General features: G+C 45.7%; 1 protein-coding gene across 3 annotated transcripts in view; it reads left to right on the top strand.

Moving 5' to 3' along the window:
* lrrc20 (leucine rich repeat containing 20) overlaps positions 1 to 22,266 on the top strand; it is a 33,401-nt gene extending 11,135 nt beyond the window's left edge. For all 3 annotated transcript variants that reach the window (XM_055661950.1, XM_055661952.1, XM_055661951.1), the window contains exons 4-5: positions 11,578 to 11,745; positions 21,246 to 22,266. In XM_055661950.1, the coding sequence (XP_055517925.1) occupies positions 11,578 to 11,745; positions 21,246 to 21,379 (302 nt within the window). In that variant the 3' untranslated portion in view covers positions 21,380 to 22,266. The remainder of the gene's footprint in view (positions 1 to 11,577; positions 11,746 to 21,245) is intronic.

Here is a 22,266-nt window from a genome sequence, read left to right as displayed (position 1 = left end):
TGCTGTTACAGGTATGAACTCCTATATATCACGACACCAAGTGCAGGCTCAGCTATCATTTCACTCAACACCTCCGTTCAGTCTGGCTAGGCTTACACGATATTCCGGTTGCTCAACACTTTAACTCCCATTCCCACACTGACCTCTCTGTCCTGGGCCTCCTCCATTGCCAGAGTGATGCCCAGCGCAAATTGGAGGAACATCACCTCATATTTCGCTTGGGCAGTTCACACCCCTGCGGTATGAACATTAATTTCTCTAACTTTAAGTAACCCTATTTCTCTGTTCCTCCCCCACCCTAGTTCTCCGACTAGTTTTGTCCTGATTAATTTTGCTGATTGTATGCCTTGTTGTCATCTTTCCGGACAATAATATACCATTCTACATTTCCTTGATCATCGCCTGCTTTGATTTGTTATTTTCACACCTTACCTTCCGTACCTCTGTGTGTGTCCTGACTCTCAGTATGAAAAAGGGTCTCGACCCGAAACGTCACCCGTTCCTTCTCTCCAGAGAGTTACTCCAGCATATTATGTCTATGTGCAAGGTAAGGTGTCTCCAGGTCACTATACTGATGGGTGGTAACGGGATCCTCCACTGATTGAAGATGAGAGTATTGAGTATAGAAGTTGCGAGGTCATGTTGCAGTTGTATAAGACGTTGATGAGGCCGCATTTAGAGTATTGTGTTCAGATCTGGGCGCCTTCCAGGAAAGATGTCAAGTTGGAAAGGGCACAGAGAAGATTTACGAGGATGGTGCCAGGACTCGAAGGTCTAAGCTGTAGGGAGAGGTTGAGCAGGCTTGGACTCTATTCCTTGGAGCACTGGAGGATGAGGGGTGATCTTATAGATAAGATCATGAGAGGAATAGATCAGTTAGATGCACAGAGTCACTAGCCCAGAGTAGGGGAATCGAGAACTGGAGAGCATGGGTTTAAGGTGAGGGGGGGAAAGATTTAAACGGAATATGAAGGGTGGTGGGTGAATGGAACAAGCTGCCAGAGGAGGTAGTTAAGAGATACAATCTGGAAAGAGGCCCTTCGGCCCACTGAGTCTGTGCTGACTAGTGATCACTGCGCACACCAACACTATCCTACACACTTAGGACTATTTATAATTTTTACGAAAACAATTAACCTACAAACCTGCACGTCTTTGGAGTGTGGGAGGAAACCGGAGCACCTGGAGGAAACCCATGGGGTCTCGGGGAGAACGTACAGTCTCTATACAGACAGCACCCGGGCCTCGCGCACTGTGAGGCAGCTATTCTACCTCTGCATCACCGTGCCGCCAAGTCTAGTTGAGGCAGGACTATTGCCATGCTTAAGAAACAATTAGATCAATATCTGGCGTGCCATAGAAGGATTAACCATATAACCATATAACAATTACAGCACGGAAACAGGCCATCTCGACCCTTCTAGTCCGTGCCGAACACATAATCTCCCCTAGTCCCATATACCTGCGCTCAGACCATAACCCTCCATTCCCTTCCCATCCATATAACTATCCAATTTATTTTTAATTAAAGGGGATCTAATGGAAACATATAAAATTATTAAGGGATTGGACACGCTAGATGCAGTAAACATGTTCCCGATGTTGGGGGAGTCAAGAACCAGGGCCCACAGTTTAAGAATAAGGGGTAGGTCATTTAGAACTGAAATGAGAACAAATGTTTTCACCCTGACAGTTGTGAGTTTGTGGAATTCTCTGCCTCAGAAGGCAGTGGAGGCCGATTCACTGGGTGCTTTACAGAGAGAGTTAGATAGAACTCTTGGGGCTAGCAGAATCAAGTGATATGTGGAGAAGGCAGGAATGGGGAACTGGCTGTGGATGATCAGCCATGATCACATTGAAAGATGGTGCTGGCTCGAAGGGCCGAATGGCCTCATCCTGCACCTTTTGTCTATGTATCTATGTATGTAGACCTAGTGCTGACAAATGCTCATCATATAAAATAGTAAGATTAAACGAGAACTTACCAGTTCGAAGTTTGATCTGTATTTTATGAGGAGTTACGATGAGGGATTACGTGAAGAACCCGTCCAGCACGCATGCGCGACATACTTCAAAGCAGCGATGTGGAATCACAGGAAACACAATAATTGAAATAAACATAGTAAAGAAAAGGAGAACTTAAATACCAGTTAATCTCTATAATTGAGGGTGGGAGCGGAGGGCACGTAATCCTTCATCGTAACACCTCATAAAATACAGATCAAACTTCAAACTGGTAAGTTCTCGATTAATCTTACTATTTTACTTCGGAGTCACATGAGTGACTACGTGAAGATTTTAAAGCTCTGTGATTTCAAACCGTGTAACAGTTCATACTTCACTCGCTGCCGAAGTCATCTGAGGGAGGAAGTATGTTATCCTAATCAACCATGAATCTGTTTGTAAAGACAATAATGGTGTTTATTAAACAATAACAAAAACAAAACAATAACAAAAACAAATTGCTCCAGGTTCTGCCAACGGCTTATTATAAAAAGTTTGAAACGTTTTTTCCCCAGACCCCCCCGCTGTAGCCAGGATGTGGTCCATAGGTACGTCCGTCCTCTTAGCCACCTACGTGGATGCTGCCCTGGTGGAGTGAGATTTATACACGTTAGTATTTACACCAGCGGCTTTTAGCACCTGCTTGAGCCATCTTGAAATAGTTTGGCTCGTCACCCGACCATGAGGTTTCTTGTGGCTGACCCATAAGGCTTTTTCTCTCCCTCGGGGAATTCTTGTTGTGTCAATATAGTTCAATAGGTGGGTCATGACACATAACCATGTTTGTGCCAATTCTGCTGCTTTGTCTTTTGGCAAGGTTACAGACATGTGGACTGAGTTAATTGTGAATCCCAGATAGTCCATGGTTGTGGATGGCGTCAATTTAGATTTATCTGGATGTAAGACAAATCCCAAGGTTTCAAACAATTGTTTGGTAGCTGACACAGCTGATATAGCCAATTCCATGGTTTTGACTACTATTAAGATATCCAAGGTATGCCAAGACAATATGTTTCTGTTTTCTTAATATTGCCAAGGCTGGTTTTAATATCTTGGTGAATAATCTTGGGGCTGATGTTAAACCAATAGGCAATGCTTTAAACTGCCATTGTTGCCCCATCCAGGGAAATTTCAGGTATCTGCGATGATCCTTTTGAATGGGTACTGAATAGTAAGCATCTTTAAGGTTGATGCTTGCCATGAAGTATCCTTTGGAAATCAGTTTGTCAGTTACAAACGTTTCCATTTTGAAATGTATAAACTTAACAAACATATTTGTGAAGTTAAGTCAATGATGATGCAACGGCCACCATCTTTTTTCGTTTTAGTGAATATATTTGAGACAAATTCCAAGGGTTCATGTTTGGTCTTTTCAATGATACCCTTTGTGAGTAGCCTCACCAGTTCTGCTTGGCCCTCTAGTTTTCCTTTAACTGAGAGGGAAAAGACTCTTTGGGGTGTATGCTGAACTGGTGGCATGTTTTCTTGAACAAATTCTATTTTGTATCCACGAATGTTGTTGAGTATATATTTATCATTTGTGATAGACCTCCATGCTTCCACAAACAGGTGTAATATCCCCCCTGTTAGTATAGAACCCCCACTCTTTATATGCTGGTAGGAACCAGACCCACCTACCTCCATTGTTACGGGTGTTTCTTCGTTGGACGATGTGTTGTCTGATGTGCTGCTGGTTGGGGGTGGTGCATTTTCCATGGGGTCCGCTCTGGGCCCTGGCCTAAAAACGGCTTTCAGGGGTAATGTGCGGAACCCGAGCTTTCACCAGTCCCATGAGACTGACGTCGACTGGTGGACGCGGTGAGGTACTGCCGCTTGGCTTTTGTGGCTTTGCTTGTCCCGGGGCCTGCCCTTATGAGGCCAAATGTTTTGGACCCCTCTTCCAGGTCCTTCACTTTTTTAGAGAAGTCCTTGTCGAAGAGCAGGATTTGTGGCTCTGAGGCCGGTGTTTTGCACAACCCTGCGAATTTTGGGTTGAGGGCAGGTTTTATTATCTCCTTATGGAGGTTGTTGATCTCGAATTGGGTGTTACACAGCAGTGATAACGTATCCTGCTGGTTCGTGGTCATTTCCACCCCATCCACGGAATGAGCATAGGAAGTGATGGCTGACGTCAGGAGCCTGAGAATCCGCTGTAATTTTAGTTCTTGGTTGCGGATGTTCTGCCCAACGTGCCCCCAGATTTGGCTGTTGACGGCCGGCACATTGAGCGAGGCGCAATTTTCTGTGGCTGAATACAGCTCTAGTGCCTCATTGACTAGCTGCTCTTGTAGGGGTTTGAAGGACAGGTAATCTATGCTGGCCGCCCGTTTTGGCTCTAATGGCCGTCCTGCTCGTGGAGCTGCTACGTAGCAGTTGACCACACCCAGCAGCTCTTCCTGGTCCTGTACCCCAAGCGTACTCCCGGCATCTTTGGCCAGTGACCCCTCTTCTTGACTAGCCCAGCCCTGGTCGCCAACGCTGCCCTCGGCTGAGGGGGAAGCGATGGCCAGTACCTTATGAGGCACTGTGGCGGGAGTGCCTGAACTCCCTTGGCGAGACTGCTCCAGCTCCCAAAGCAAGTCTCGCTGGAGCATTTGCTCCATGAGCCGCTCCATGCGGCTCAGGCGGCTGTCTTTGTCGCTCTCGTGCGGTGAGACGTCCCCGTCCGAGGTGTCGGACATTACCGGCCGGTTTGTTTTCCGCGTTAATTTACTTCCAGCCCACTGCTCAGGCTGCGCTAGCGGGACTGGGCTCGGCTCGGTGTCAGGAATAGCGGGCCGCAGGGTGTGCGGTCCTACCGCCTCTTGCCCCCCACTGATGAAATGCTCCTCTGTTGGAGTCGAACGGGGGGCGGTCTTCTTTACTTGCCTTGTTTTGCTCATGTTTCCAGTTGTCTCGACGTGGTGAGACAAACAAAGCAACTCTTTTCGAAAAAAACGACCTCAGAATAAACTTACCTGATGGTCCGTCTTTTTTAAGCTGTAGCGGGAGCGTGCTGGACGGGTTCTTCACGTAGTCACTCGCGTGACTCTGAAGTAAAATTATAAAAGGACTGGACAAGCTAGATGCAGGAAAAATGTTCCCAATGTTGGGTGAGTCCAGAACCAGGGGACACAGTCTTAGAATAAAGGGGAAGTATTTTAAGACTGAGGTGAGAAAAAACCTTTTCACCCAGAGGGTTGTGAATTTGTGGAATTCCCTGCAACAGAGGCCAAGTCACAGGATGGATTTAAGAGAGAGTTAGATAGAGCTCTAGGGGCTAGTGGAATCAAGGGATATGGGGAGAAGGCAGGCATGGGCTAGTGATTGGGGACGATCAGCCATGATCACAATGAATGGCGGTGCTGGCTCGAAGGGGCGAATGGCCTCCTGCACCTATTTTCTATGTTTCTATATGTTAACCCAGGCATTCCTGGGATCATTCTCTGGCCCCTCTCTAGTGCCAGCACATCGTTCCTCAGATATGGGGCCCAAAACTGCTCACAAAAGACTCCTCTCTACCACAAAACTCCTGTCTGCCATGGGAAGGCATAAGGTATGCTCGCCATTGTTGGTCATGGCATTGGTTGTAAGAGTCGGCAAGTCGTGTTGCAGCTTTGTATCACTTTGGTTATGGGCTTGGACCTTTAGATCTATCTGTATATCAATGCTGTTAAGGGTCTTACTATTAACTGTATACATTGAGTGCAACACCACAAGCATGCTGGGATTAAACTCCATCTGCTGTTTCTCTGCCCGTTTCTGTGGCTGATCTATATCGCACTGTGTGGGAAAGAATTGTAGATGCTGGTTTAAATCAAAGGTAGACACAAAATGCTGGAGTAACTCAGCGGGGCAGGCAGCATCTCTGGAGAGAAGGAATGGGTGACGTTTCTTCAAACTGATATCCCACCGTATACTGTGCAAGCCTTCCTCACAGTTGGCAACTTAAAGAGGAGTTGTGTTTTAGGATTTTGCTCCTGATGTGCCTTTGTTCCTATCTCGATCGCCGGTCTTTCCCTTTCCAGATAAGTAACAGATGGAATTCAATTCTCTCTCTGGAATGCAGTAGAGAACTTGTGTTTATATGGCAGCTTTCATGCTCTGTAGTAAACTAACTCTCAAAACATTGAAATAATGTATACATGTGCTCTTGAATGACTGTTGCCATGTGGCTCTCAGTTTATGCACGTTCCCACAAACACAGTGAGCTGATAACAGCAACAGGTCCACAGAAGACACCATCTCCCCGACCCTAAACTCATCGCTAGAATGTCTAGGCAATGACTCCTAGTTAGACACCTATTTATCAGGTATAGCAACACCATCAACACCATAATCCCAACCAAACTCCTGGACCTAGGATCCTTGGCTTCCTGACCCTAGGACCACAAACAATGTGGAGAGATGACAAAACATGCTCCCTGATAATTTTCAGCAAGGATGAATCTGATCCTTGCTACACACACACACACACACACACACACACACACACACACACACACACACACACACACACACACACACACACACACACACACACACACACACACACACACACAACTGTGCAGTCAAATTCAGCTCAAACTCCATTTATAACTTTGTTGGCACAACATTTTAATGGAGAGGATCTCAAACAATGATGAGGCAGAGTACAGGTAAGAGATTGCGAGGTTATTAATGTGGTGTAAAGACAACAACCTATCCGTCAATGTCAGCAACATAAAGGAGGTCATCATCGACTTCAGGAAGTGAGGTGTACATGGTCAGCGGCATGGCCTGCAAGTGGCCAGGAGGCAGTGCAGGCCTTGTATAGGGTTGACAGCTATTGGTAGATCTAACCACAACCGAGATCTGTTATAAAGAGGTCCGTTCTTCCTCTTGCTTGTGCAAGCTGGGTTGATTGCATTAGTCGAAACAAGGTGGACCACGTGAAAATTGCAATCACCCATCCCAGAGGTCCATTAAAATGAGGGTTTACTGTGTTTTCAGCATTCTCCATTTTATTGGAGAAAGCCAAATTTCCATCAGTCAAGCTCTTTGAGACAGCTGGATCTACAACTGCCTTGGTGAAGGGAGGCAGGAGGTCCTGTCTGACTAATGTTTTTCTGAATGAAAGTCTGCAACTGGAGGTATAGACATCAGAGACAGAGATCAGTGCTGGGACCTCTGTTGCTCGTGATGCATACACATGACTTGAATGAGAATGGGACAGGTATAGGCAGCTGGGATCATGTGCATCCATGGAAGAGTTTTGGGAACTAAGGAGTAAACTAAAAAAGGAAAACAGAAGGGCAAAAAGGGGCCAGGAGATAGCTTTGGTGGGTAGCATTAAGGACAATCCCAAAAGATTTTATAAATACATAAGGGGGGACAAGGTATTTAGAGAGAGAGTGGGACCTCTCAGGAAACAAAGTGGTCACCTCTGTGTGGAGCCACGGGAGATGGGCAAGGAACTAAATGAGTATTTCTCCTCTGTATTTACCGAGGAGAATAGCAGTAGGATGGAGGAAATTGGAGCAGTCAGGGTTACCGTCGAAGAGGTACTGAAGGTACTGTCGTGTTTGAAGGTAGACAAATCTCCAGGGCCTGAACTGATATATCCGAGGACATTGTGGGAAACTAGAGAGGAAATTGCGGGAGCCCTGGTTGAAATTTACGAGTCGTCTTAATACAGGAAAGGTGCCGGAAGAATGGAGGGTGGCAAATGTTGTGCCTCTTTTCAAGAAGGTCTGCAAGGAAAATGCTGGGAACTATAGGCCGGTGAGCATAGCATCTGTAAGTTACTGGAGAGTATTCTGAGAGATAGGATATACATGCATTTGATTGGGCAAGGGCTGATTAGGGATAGTCAGCATAGTTTTGTACGTGGGTGGTCGTGTCTCAAAAATCTGATTGATTTTTTTTGAAGAAGTGACCATAAAAGTTGATGAGGGCAGAGCTGTAGATGTTGTGTACATGGACTTCAATAAGCCATTCGACAAGGTTCCACATGGTAGACTGCTCTGGATGGTTAGATCGCATGGGATCCAAGGAGAGATAGCTGAATGGATAGCAAATTGGCTCCATGGAAGGAAGCACAGGGTGATGGTGGAAGGTTGCTTCTCAGACTGGAGGCCTGTGACTAGTGGTGTGCCTCAGGGTTCAGTGCTGGGCCCGTTACTTTTTGTCATCTACATCAATGATTTGGATGGAACATCCAGGGCAAGATTAGCAAGTTTCCTGATGATACAAAAGCTAGTGGTTTTGCAGATAGTGAAGATTGTTGTGAACGATTGCAGTAGGATCTGGATTGATTGGCCAGGTGGGCGGAGGAATGGTTGATGGAATTTAATACAGAGAAGTGAGGGGACGTCGAAAAAGGGCAGGACCTACACAGTAAATGGTAGGCCTCTGGGTAGTGTTGTAGAACAGAGGGATCTAGGAATACAGGTGCATGGTTCCTTGAAGGTCGAGTCGCAGGTAGATAAGGTGGTCAAAAATGCTTTTGGTACTTTGGCCTTCATCAGTCAGAGTATTGAGTATAGAAGTTGGGAGGTAATGTTGTATAAGACGTTGGTGAGACTGCATATTGTTTTCAATTCTGGGCACCATGTTATAGGAAAGATATTGTCAAGCATGAAAGGGTTCAGAAAGGATTTACGAGGATGTTGCCAGAACTAGAGGGTGTGAGCAATTGGAAGAGGTTGAGTAGGCTGGGTGTCTATTTCCTGGAACGCAGCAGGATAAGGGGAGATCTTATAGACGTATACAAAATCATGAGAGGAATAGATCGGGTAGATGCACAGTCTTTTGCCCAGAGTAGGGGAATCGAGGACCAGAGGACATAGGTTCAAGGTGAATGGGAACATATTTAATAGGAACCTGAGGGGTAACGTTTTCACACAAAGGGTGGTGGGTGTATGGAACAAGCTGCCAGAGTTGAGGCTGGGACTATCCCGTCGTTTAAAAAAAGTTAGACAGGTATGGAGGGATATGGATCAAGCGCAGGCAGGTGGGACTCGTGTATCTGAGACATTGTTGGCCGGTGTGGGCGAGTTGGGCCGAAGGGCCTATTTCCACACTGTATCACTCTATGACTCTCTGAGGGCAAGTTTTATTTTACACAGAGGTGAGTGCCTGGAATGAGCTGCCAGGGGTGGTGGTGGAGTCAAATACAATAATGGTGTTTAAGATACATTTTATGTAGGCACATAGATATGCAGGGAATGGGAAGATATAGATCACGTGCAGGCAGAAGAGATTAGTTTAATGGCTTCATGTTCGGTACATACATTGTTCACCAAAACATGTTGATAGATGCTGGCATGTTGATATTTCCAACATTTTCTCTTGAATTTCAGATTTCCAGTATCTATATAGGAATCTATGTGGAATTCTCTGCCACAGAAGGTAGTTGAGGCCAGTTCATTGGCTATATTTAAGAGGGAGTTAGATGTGGCCCTTATGGCTAAAGGGATCAGGGGGTATGGAGAGAAGGCAGGGATGGGATACTGAGTTGGATGATCAGCCATGATCATATCGAATGGCAGTGCAGGCTCGAAGGGCCGAATGGCCTACTCGTACACCTATTTTCTATGTTTCTAAGATGCAGGAAGGAACTGCAGATGCTGGTTTAATTTAAGGATAGACACAAAATGCTGGAGTAACTCAGCAGGACAGGCAGCATCTCTGGAGAGAAGGAATGGGTGACTTCTCTGTCTGACTCGGTCTGAAGAAAGTTTTCAACCCGAAACATCACCCATTCCTTCTCTCCAGAGATGCTGCATGCAGTGTCTAGTGGGGTGCCGCAAGGCTCAGTGCTGGGACCCCAGTTATTTACAATATACAGTATATTAACAATTTAGACGAAGGAATTAAATGTAACAGCTCCAAAGTTTGCGGATGACACAAAGCTGGGTGTGAACTGTGAGGAGGATGCTATGTGGATGACTTGGATAGGTTGGGTGAGTGGGCAGATGCATGGCAGATGCAGTAAAATGTGGATAAATATGCGATTATCCACTTTGGTGGCAACAATAAAAAGGCAGATTATTATCTGAATGGTGTCAGATTAGGAAAAGGGGAAGTGCTACAGGACCTAGCTCTCCTTGTACATCAGTCACTGAAAGTAAGCATGCAGGTACAGCAGGCAGTGAAGAAAGCTAATGGCATGTTGACCTTCATCGCGAGAGGATTTGAGTATAGGAGCAAGGATGTCCTACTGCAGTTGTACAGGGCCATGGTGAGACTAAACCTGGAGAATTGTGTGCAGTTTTGGTCTCCTAATTTGAGGAAGGACATGCTTGCTATTGAGGGAGTGCAGTATTGATTCACCAGGTTCATTATCGGGATGGTGGAACTGACATATGATGAAAGAATGGATCGACTGGCCTTATATTCACTGGAATTTAGAAGGATGAGAGGGGATCTTATAGAAACATATACAATTCTTAAAGGACTGAACAGGCTAGATGCAGGACACATGTTCCTGATGTTGGGGGAGTCCAAAACCAAGGGTCACAGTTTAAGAATAAGAGGTAGGCCATTTATGACTGAGATGTGGAAAACCCTGTTCACCCAGAGAGTTGTGAATCTGTGGAATTTTCTGCCACAGAAGGCAGTGGAGGCCAATTTACTGGATGTTTTCAAGAGAGAGATAGATATATCTTTTCGGGCCAACGGAATCAAGGAATATAGGGAGAAAGTAGGAGCAGAATACTGAGTTTGGTTGATCAGCCATGATCATATTGAATGGTGGGATTGGCTCAAAGGGCTGAATGGCCTGCTCCTGCACCTATTTTTCTATGTCCCCCTGAGTTACCACGGCATTCTGTATAGGAAGGAACTGCAAATGCTGGTATATACCAAAGATAGACACAAAGTGCTTGAGTAACTCAGCAGGTCAGGCAGCATCTCTGGAGAATTAAGATGGGTAAAGTTTGGGGTCGGGATCCTTAAGTCCGTGGAAGAGTCCCATCCAGAAAAGTCACCCGTCCTTTTTCTCCAGAGATGCTGCCTGACTCGCTGAGCTACTCCAGCACTTTATACCTATCTTTCCAGCATCTGTAGTTTGATTTTGGAGGCAAAAAGTGCAGCATTAGGACAGGAAAATTCAACGATCCCTCTGCCTACTCAGATGCTGCCTGGCCTTGGATTTCCTTCAGCAGTTTGTTTTTTTGTGTTGGATGGAGCTCCAGATGCTGGTTTACACAGAAGGTAGACACAAAATGCTGGAGTAACTCAGCGGGACAGGCAGCATCTCTGGATGGCCCCTTCTTCAGAATGAGAGTTAGGGGAGACAGAGATATGGAAGGATAGAAGTATAAACGACAGATCAAATGGGACGAAGATCAATACAAATTTAAAAATATTTCCCCTTTATCACTAGTTTTCACACCTTACCCTTCCATATCTCTGTTTCCCTCTCCTCTGATTGTCAGTCTCAAGAAGGGTCTCGACCAAAAACGTTACCCATTCCTTCTATCCAGAGATGCTGCCTGTCCCGCTGAGTTACTCCAGCATCTTGCCTTTCTAGTTATTTCTCTCTCTTTGGATTTTCTTTTCTGCCTCTCTCTCTTCAGTTTTGTTAAGTTGCTGTGTTTATGTCCTTAGAGTTGAACCTGGAGGGCAACCTCCTGAAAAAGCTGCCCGACGAAGTGAAGACTCTGACACACCTGAAAAGCATAAACCTGGCGCGAAACAAGCTGTCTGACTTCCCACACCAGCTGACTGAGCTGGCAGCACTGGAAACCATCAACCTGGAGGCAAATGAGATCACTGGTGAGTGGTTCAGCTTACTCCGTCCACTTATTCCTGGTTCACACGTGGTTCAGAAGGTGACGGCAAGCTGCTGCCTTCAGCGCTCGCAATCCTTCTGGTGAAGGGACACCCACCACACCACTGCGGGCTTGACAGTGTCAGTATTAAAACCCAGCCACGATGAAAGGGTGATGCACACTGCTGATGGTGTGTAGCAGGAGAGGGCAGCACGGTGGCCCAGCAGTAGAGTTGCTGCCTCACAGCGGGTTCGATCCTGACTTCGGGTGCTGTCTATACGCAGTTTGCACGTTCTCCCCGTGACCGCGTGGGTTTTCTCCGGGTGCTCCGGTTTTCTTCCATGCTCTAAAGATGTGCAGGTTTGTAGGTTAATTGTGTTCTGTAAATTGTCTCTCGTGCGTAGGATAGTGCTAGTGTACGGGGGGGGGGGGGGGGGGGGGGGGGGGATCGATGGTTGGCATGGACTCAGTGGGCCGATGGGCATGTTTCCACTCTGTATGTCTAAAGTCCAAAGGTGCATGTAGGTGGTGGACTGGTCAAACACTGACTGCCCCTGCAGTTGGGGATTGGGGTTTCACAATTGCATTTTGTTGTAAGATTTTGAGGCATCAGGAGATGAGTAATTTGCAAAAAGATGCACAGACTCCAACCTGTCCCAATGTCCACAGTTTAGGACATAAGAACAGTACAGGTCAGGAAGAGGCCCTTTGGCCCACAATGTCCGTGGGGAACATGATGCCAACTTAAACTAATCACTGCCTGCATGTGATCCATGTCCCTCCAATCCTTGCAGATCCATGTGCCTATTTAAAAGCCTCTCCAAGCCACAGTCGTATCTGGCTTCCACCACCACCCCTGGCAGTACTTTCCAGGGATATAAGGCTACAGGGAACATTGAAACCCGCAGCCTAACCCTGGCCTGTCCAAATTCTTCATATGCACATGTTCAAATGCAGGAGAACAACACGGAGGCCACTTTGTTGAAAGCAACCAAAGTATTCCTATTCCCTACCACCATCTGTGTTTGAAAAATATCTGCTCCTTACCTTTCCTTTCTACTTTGCTCCTCTCGCCGTAACTGTTATGCTTTCATGTCCTTGACCTTTCCACCCTGTCTGTATGTGCTGAGCTGCTGGAGGAACTCATTAGTTCACAGGAGCAGAATTAAGCCATTTGGCCCATCAAGTCTACTCCGCCATTCAATCACGGCTGATCTATCTTTCCCTCAACCGCATTCTCCTGCCTTCTCCCCATAATGCCTGACACCCGTCTAAATCAAGAATCTGACAATCCCCGCTTTTGAAATACCACATAACTTGGCCAACACAGAACTCAGTGGGTCAAGCAGCAGTTATGCAGGCAAAAGGCGAGTCTGCCTTGCGAGTCGAGACCCTACATCAGGAGGGTAGAGGAGAGATCGCTGGTATAAAGAGGTGACGAGAAGCAGAGAGGTAGGGGCATCGGTGGAACCAGGTGAGCAGCGCGATGATGGGCAGATGGAGCAAGGTGAGGGATAGGTGGAGAGGGTTGGGAGATGGTGGCAGTTGGGTAGACAGAGGGGAGCAAAGATTAGAACAAAGCGGGGGTAGATGAAGCGTGTTGATGGGGGGAGTAGAATGGGAGGGAAAGACAGAGGCTGGATGGTGCTTGAAACAAGACGTTGCTGCTGTGGAAGGTGATGTGGACCCAGATAAGGGAGGGATGTTGGGCAGATGAACCAGTTGAGGGAGGAGAATGAGACTGGGTGACAGGGAGAGGATGGGAAACCAGAAGGAGAGAGAAAGGAACATGGGGAGTGTGGCTTACCTGAAATTGGAAAATTCAACGTTGATACCTTTGGGTTGTAGACTACCCAGGTGGAGTATGAGTTGTTGCTGTAGTTCCTGGAATTGTGTTGGACTTCACCCTGCAGTGGAGGAGGTCCAGGGTGGACAGGTCGGTGTGGGAATGGGAAGGGAAGTTGGAATGTGCGTTAAAATGATCGGCAAGTCTATGCTTGGTCTCGCCGATGTATAGGAGTCCATATCGGGAACACGGGATGCAGTAGATGAGATTAGAGGAGGTGTATGTGAATCTCTGTCTCACCTGGAAGGACTGCTGGGGTTCCTGGATAGAATTGAGGGAGGAGATATAGGGCCAGGTGTTACATCTGTAGTTGCAGGGGAAAGTACCAGTGGATGTGGAGAGACAAATAAACCAGAGGGTGGTGAGAGGGAGAGGTAGCAGGAAACGGGAGAGACGAGGGTAAGATGGTCTCCGGAGCTGGAAGCTGAAGGCTGTCGTGTGGTGAGGGTTTTATGATGACTTAAAATAGCATGTAAGTGGAGAAGGCAAATAAATTAAATGTCAGGGCCATCGAGATCTGAAAGAAGGAGAAAATAGAAGAAACACTAACCTATTGGAAGGAAAGAGAGATCTTAGTAAAAAGTGATGATAGATAGTGGAATAATGTAAATTGGGAAAAAATATATATACTGAATGGAGAATATCTAAATCCAATCTTGTGGAACTGAAGAAACTCTGCTGTGGAGAAGCAGTGAAAGAGTAAGCGGGGGCAGTGCACGTTCCGGGTGGAGGTTTGCAGGAAGATTATGTTACTAAACTCTCTGCACACCAGCGCCTCTACTTCCTGAGGGGACTGTGGAAAGTTGGCATGTCTCCAGTGACTTGTACAAACGTCTACAGATGAACCACACAAAGCACACTGGCGGGTTGCATCACAGTTTGGTTTGGGGACAGCTCTGCCCAAGAGTTTTCAGAGACTTGTATAGTAGATGTAGCCCAGCCCATCACACACACCAAACTTCCCACCATTGACTCCATCTATTGGATTCAAGTTTCTGGATCATTGGGACCTCTTTTGTGCAAGGTGCGACCTGTACAAAAAGGATGGGTTGCAATTGAACCCGAGCGGGACCAATATCCTGGCGGGGAGATTTGCAAAGGCTACTGCGGAGACTTTAAACTAGAACGGTTTGGGGGAGGAGGGACTCGAATAGAGAAAGCTAGTGGACAGTGTGTGAGGCATGAGGCAGAGAAAGGAAGCACTCAGACCCAACATGTAGGGGGGAAAGAAGAAAACTATAATAAACAGAGAATAAGAGGTGGTGGGGTTCTTAAATGTGTGAGCAGAGAGACAGAGGGGTGTGAAATGGGGGTAGAAGCACTAGGCAGCAAGGTGAAAAGTAAAAGTGGCAGGCAGACAAACCCAGGGCAAAAATCAAAAAGGGCCACTTTTCAAAATAATTGTGTAAGGGATAAGAGCGTTGTAAAAACAAGCCTGAAGGCTTTGTGTCTCAATGCAAGGAGCATTCGTAATAAGGTGGATGAGTTGAATGCGCAGATAGCTATTAATGATTATGATATAGTTGGGATCACGGAGACATGGCTCCAGGGTGACCAAGCTGGGAGCTGAACATCCAGGGATATTCAATATTCAGGAGGGATAGACAGAAAGGAAAAGGAGGTTGGGTAGCGTTACTGATTGTTTAGAGGACATTAGCTTGGAGGATGTGGAATCGATATGGGTAGAGCTGCGAAACACTAAGGGGCAGAAAACACTAGTGGGAGTTGTGCACAGGCCACCTAACAGTAGTAGTTAAGTTGGGGATGGCAACAAACAGGAAATTAGAAAAGGGTGCAACAAAGGTAAAACAGTTATAATGGGTGACTTCAATCTACATATAGATTGGGTGAATCAAATTGGCAGGGGTGCTGTGGAAGAAGATTTCTTGGAATGTATGCGGGATGGTTTTCTAAACCAACATGTAGAGGAACCAACGAGAGAGCAGGCTATTTTAGACTGGGTACTGAGTAATGATGAAGGGTTAGTTAGCAGGTACATAAAAATGCTGGAGAAACTCAGCGGGTGCAGCAGCATCTATGGAACAAAGGAAATAGGTGACGTTTCGGGCCAAAACCCTTCTTCAGACTGTTAGCAGTCTTGTTGTGCGTGGCCCCTTGGGCAAGAGCGACCATAATATCGTTGAGTTCTTCATTAGGATGGAGAGTGACATTGTTAATTCAGAAACAATGGTTCTGAACTTAAAGAAAGGTAACTTTGGGGGTATGAGACGTGAATTGGCCAAGATTGACTGTCAATTAATTCTTAAACAGTTGACGGTGGATATGCAATGGAAGACATTTAAAGACTGCATGGATGCAATGGAAGGCATTTAAAGAATAAATCAGGGAAGGTAGTACATCCGTGGATAACAAGGGAAATTAGAGATAGTCTCAAAGCAAAAGATGAAGCATACAAATTAGCCAGAAAAAGCAGCCTACCAGAGGACTGGGAGAAATTCAGAGACCAGCTGAGGAGGACAAAGGGCTTAATTAGGAAAGGGAAAATAGATTATGAAAGAAAACTGGCAGGGAACATTAAAACTGACTGCAAACGTTTTTATAGATATGTGAAGAGAAAGAGATTAGTAAAAACAAATGTAGGTCCCTTGCAGTCAGAAACAGGTGAATTGATCATGGGGAACAAGGACATGGTGGACCAATTGAATAACTACTTTGGTTGCGTCTTCACCAAGGAAGACATAAATAATCTGTCGGAAATGGCAGGGGACCGCGGGTCAAATGAGATGGAGGAACTGAGTGAAATCCAGGTTAGCAGGGAAGTGGCGTTAGGTAAATTGAATGGATTAAAGGCCGATAAATCCCCTGGGGCAGATAGGCTGCACCCCAGAGTACTTAAGGAAGTAGCTCCAGAAATAGTGGATGCATTAGTGATAATTTTTCAAAACTCTTTAGATTCTGGAGTAGTTCCTGAGGATTGGAGGGTAGCTAATGTAACCCCATTTTTTTAAAAAGGGAGGGAGAGAGAAAACGAGGAATTACAGACCAGTTAGTCTAACATCGATAGTGGGGAAACTGCTAGAGTCAGTTATTAAAGATGGGATAGCAGCACATTTGGAAAGTGGTGAAATCATTGGACAAAGTCAGCATGGATTTACGAAAGGTAAATCATGTCTGACGAATCTTATAATATTTTTCGAGGATGTAACTAGTAGAGTGGATAGGGGAGAACCAGTGGATTTGTTATATCTGGGTTTTCAGAAGGCTTTCGACAAGGTCCCACATAAGAGATTAGTATACAAATTTAAAGCACACAGTATTGGGGGTTCAGTATTGATGTGGATAGAGAACTGGCTGGCAAACAGGAAGCAAAGAGTAGGAGTAAAAGGGTCCTTTTCAGAATGGTAGGCAGTGACTAGTGGGGTACCGCAAGGCTCAGTGCTGGGACCCCAGCTATTTACGATATATATTAATGATTTGGACGAGGGAATTGAATGCAACATCTCCAGGTTTGCGGATGACACGAAGCTGGGGGCAGTGTTAGCTGTGAGGAGGATGCTAGGAGGCTGCAAGGTGACTTGGATAGGGTGGGTGAGTGGGAAAATGCATGGCAGATGCAGTATAATGTGGATAAATGTGAGGTTATCCACATTGGTGGCAAAAACAGGAAAGCTGACTATTATCTAAATGGGGGCCGATTAGGAAAAGGGGAGATGCAACGATACCTGGGTGTCATGGTACACCAGTCATTGAAAGTAGGCATGCAGATGCAGCAGGCAGTAAAGAAAGCGAATGGTATGTTGGCATTCATAGCAAAAGGATTTGAGTATAGGAGCAGGGAGGTTCTGCTGCAGTTGTACAGGGTCTTGGTGAGACCACACCTGGAGTATTGCGTACAGTTTTGGTCTCCAAATCTGAGGAAGGACATTATTGCCATAGAGGAAGTGCAGAGAAGGTTCACCAGACTGATTCCTGGGATGTCAGGACTTTATTATGAAGAAAGACTGGATAGACTCGGATTGTACTCGCTAGAATTTAGGAGATTGAGGGGGGATCTTATAGAAACTTACAAAATTCTTAAGGGATTGGACAGGCTAGATGCAGGAAGATTATTCCCGATGTTGGGGAAGTCCAGGACAAGGGGTCACAGCTTAAGGATAGAGGGGAAATCCTTTAGAACCGAGATGAGAAAAACATTTTTCATGCAGAGAGTGGTGAATCCCTGGAACTCTCTGCCACAGAAGGTAGTTGAGGCCAGTTCATTGGTTATATTTAAGAGGGAGTTAGATGTGGCCCTTGTGGCTAGAGGGATCAGGGGGTATGGAGAGAAGGCAGGTACAGGATACTGAGTTGAATGATCAGCTATGATCATATTGAATGGCAGTGCAGGCTCGAAGGGCCGAATGGCCTACTCCTGCACTTATTTTCTATGTTTGTATTAGGGAGGGAGAGGGTAGTGGGTGAGGGAAGGAGAGGCTGGTTAGTGGGGGCAGCGGTAGAGTTCCTGCCTCACAGTGCCAGGGACCCGGGTTCATCTAGACTACGGGTGCTGTCTGTACGGAGTTTGTACGTTCTCCCCATGACCTGTGTGTGTTTCTTCCGGGTGCCCCAGGTTTCCTCCAACACTCCAAAGATGTACAGGTTTAAAGGCTAATTGGTTTGGTGTGATTGTCTATTGTCCCCAGTGTATGTAGGGTAGTGTTTGTGTGCGGGGATCACTGGTCGGCGTGGGTGGAGGGCCGAAGTTGCCGCGCCGTAACTCTAAACTGAACTTAACTACACTTCACATTGCCTTGGAAAAGCAACCAACATAATCAAAGACTTGTCCCAACCGCCCTCTCCCTGCTCCCATCGGGCAAATCATCAACTAGATTGAAAGTGCGCACCGCCAGACTCAGGAACATCTTCTTCCACTCTGTTATCAAGCTTCTGAATGGTCATTCCATAATCTAGGGTACTGTCTGATTCACCTCTACCCCATTGCAGACATTAGACTTTGGCTGTGTTACTGATGCGTTACAATGCTGAGAACTATATTCTGCACTCTGTACCTTCCCCTTTGCTCTACCTATTGGACTGTAGCTTGTCTTCTTGTATTCATGTATCATATTATCTGATCTGATTGGATCAGATCAGACTCCAACAAGTCTGCAGTATGGAGGCTGTGGGCCTGATGCTGAGCCTGGAACTCAGTCTGAAGAAGGGTCTCGACACGAAATGTCACCCATTCCTTCTCTTCAGAGATGCTGCCTGTCCCGCTGAGTTACTCTAGCGTTTTGTCTATCTGCGGTTTAAACCAGCATCTCCAGGTCTTTCCAACATACCTGTTCAAACTAGTTCCATGTTATCCCACTTTATCATCCATTCCCTGCACACTAGGGGCAATTTATGGAGGGTCAAATAACCTACACATCCACACATACAGTATTTGGGATGTGGTAGGAAAACCGAGCACCCGGAAAACACCGACACAGTCACAAGGAGAACGTTACAAACTACACACACAGACAGTACCCGAAGTCTGGCAATGTGAGGCAGCAACTTACTGCTGCGCCACTGTGCCTCCCAAGAGCTTTGGATAATGTCACATTCGGGCAAACTTGCCAGTCTTACAGCATGGAGACACGCTGAACTGCAGATGCTGGAATATTGAGTGAAACACAAAGTACTGGAGTAACTCAACGGGTCATGCAGCATCTCTGGAGAAAAGGAATTGGTGACGTTTAGGGTCGAGAACCTTCTTCAGACTGAGACATGAAGGTTGGTATTGTTAATTGTCACTGTAAATTTCCCCGATTGCAAAGGGGAGCAATGGTATTAAGGGAAATTGATGCGAATACGAGGAAAATAAAATGGTTATAACCATATAACCATATAACAATTACAGCACGGAAACAGGCCATCTCGGCCCTACAAGTCCATGCCGAACAAAGTTTTTTCCCCTTAGTCCCATATACCTGCACTCGTACCATAACCCTCCATTCCCTTCTCATCCATATGCCTATCCAATTTATTTTTAAATGATACCAATGAACCTGCCTCCACCACTTCCACTGGGAGCTCATTCCACACCGCCACCACTCTCTGCGTAAAGAAGTTCCCCCTCATATTGCCCCTAAACTTCTGTCCCTTAATTCTGAAGTCATGTCCTCTTGTTTGAATCTTCCCTATTCTCAAAGGGAAAAGCTTGTCCACATCAACTCTGTCTATCCCTCTCATCATTTTAAAGACCTCTATCAGGTCCCCCCTTAACCTTCTGCGCTCCAGAGAATAAAGACCTAACTTATTCAACCTATCTCTGTAACTTAGTTGTTGAAACCCAGGCAACATTCTAGTAAATCTCCTCTGTACTCTCTCTATTTTGTTGACATCCTTCCTATAATTGGGCGACCAAAATTGTACACCATACTCCAGATTTGGTCTCACCAATGCCTTGTACAATTTTAACATTACATCCCAGCTTCTATACTCAATGCTCTGATTTATAAAGGCTAGCATACCAAAAGCTTTCTTTACCACCCTATCTATATGAGATTCCACCTTCAAGGAACTATGCACGGTTTATACCCAGATCCCTCTGTTCAACTGTATTCTTCAATTCCCTACCATTTACCATGTATTAGGGTTAGGGTAGGATTAGTAGAAAAATGAGTTTATGGTTGGTACAGATTTGGTGGACTGAAGGGCATCTTTACATGCTGTATCTCCCAATTTTCTCTGATATAAGAGTCAAGGGTGTTTTATTGTCATATGTCCCAAACAGAATAATGGAATTTCTACGTGCATACATACACACATAAAATAAACAAGATATAATAGTGCAAAGATCCCAAGTCCATGTAGTTCAGAGCTTATTTGGAGGTTGTAGTGTTTCACAGACTGATGGCTGTGGGGAAGAAGGACATTAGTTTTTGGGCTTCAGTACCTTCTTCCTGATGTCAGGAATGAAATGAGAGCATGGCCAGGGTGGTGTGGGTCTCTGATGATACTGGCTGCCTTTTTGAGGCAGTAACTCCTGTAGATCCCTTTGCTGGTGGGGAGGTCAGTATCTGTGGTGGACTGGGCAGTGCTATCCCCTTCGCTCCTGGGCATTCAAGTTGCTGAACCAGGCCGAGATACAACCAGTCAATATGCTTTCTACTGTACACTCGTAGTAGTTCAAGAGAGTTCTCTCTGACATACTGAATCTCCACACTCTTCTCGGGAAGTAGAGGCATTGATGAGCTTTTTTTAAATAATTTCATCAGTGCACTGGGTCCAGGAAAGTTCTTCAGTGATGTGGATGCCCAGGAATTTAGATTTAGCCCAGCAAGATCTCACAAACAGCAGCAAAAGTGAATACATTAATGGGGAGGGAGAAATGATGGCCAAACAATGACACACATTTATGATGTGCAAGTTTACAGCGAGTTAGATGATCTTTTGTAAAACACAAAGTGCTGTAGTAACTCAGCGGGTCAGGCAGCATCTGTGGAGGATGTGGGTAGACGTTTCGGGTTGGGACCTTTCTTCAGACTGAGGAAGGGTCCCGACCAAAATCTATGTTCTCCAGAGATGCTGCCTGACGCGCTGAGTTACTCGAGCACTTTATGTCTTTTTTTGCTACCCACTACTCGGGTCAGGACCCATCTTCGGATTGCAATTTAAGGGCAAGCTTTTTTTCCTCCTTTCATCAAGATCTTTTTGTTCTGTTTTTACAGAGATGCCGCTTGAGAATCTCAATTCTATGCCCTCTCTGAAGCTGCTGAATCTGAAATCCAACCCGCTGAACATAGGAACCCAGCTCGCTGGGCAAATGCAAATAAAGTTTGAACTACTGGTGTCGGCTGAATAGATGGTTGATGTGGATTGGAATCGGGACTTCCGTGCTTGAAGCGCACATTGGCAGGTGCTGCTTCCCTGTGATGACGGCATCAGCTCAGCGTTTGGGTTGTATGTGTGGCTGCATTTGTTATTTTGCCAAAGGTGCTGGTTTGAGAAGACCCTGTGTGAAGTGAATCTGAAGTGAAAACAAGCGAATGCTTCGAATTAGCGCCGACTGGAATGACGACTGTATTGAACACTTGAGTTTTTTATGTCCATATATACACTTGCTTTTTCCCTTTACGGACAATTGTATGCAAACAATTTGAATTTATCACTGACAAGATTATAATATATTTGGATTACAATTGTTTACATTTGAAAAGTAACCATGTGAAATGTAGAACATGATCTATTATTTTTCTCTGGTAAACCATCCAGTTATCAGCCTTCGGAATGACCGATGAATATTCAGTTTAGTTTACTTTTAGTTCAGTTCAGCGATACAACGTGAAAACCGGCCTTTTGGTCCACTTAGACCGCGCTGACCAGCACACCAACACTATCCTACACACGTGAGGGATATTTTTTTAAACAATTTTTATCAAGCCAATTAGCCTATAAACCTGCACGCCTTTGGAGTGTGGCAGGAAACTCATAGAGAAAACCCATGCAGGTCATGGGGAGAATGTACAAACTCCATACAGACAGCACTCCTTGTCAGGATCGAACCCGGGTATCTGGCACTGTGAGGTCACAGCTCTACCGCTGCGCCACCGTGTTGCCCTTGACATAAACTTGAAATGAATCCCGCATAAGTTGGATTGCTTTTTAAACTTAGTGTATGATTGATTAAAAATAATTGCATGATTGGATTAATGGATTCACCATTTTAATTAAAGGACTGGGTGTGTTTGA

Source organism: Leucoraja erinacea, chromosome 34, assembly GCF_028641065.1.
Source record: "Leucoraja erinacea ecotype New England chromosome 34, Leri_hhj_1, whole genome shotgun sequence".
NCBI lineage: Eukaryota > Metazoa > Chordata > Chondrichthyes > Rajiformes > Rajidae > Leucoraja > Leucoraja erinaceus.
Note: the sequence above shows the minus strand (reverse complement) of the source record. Positions and strands in the feature narration are given on the sequence as shown.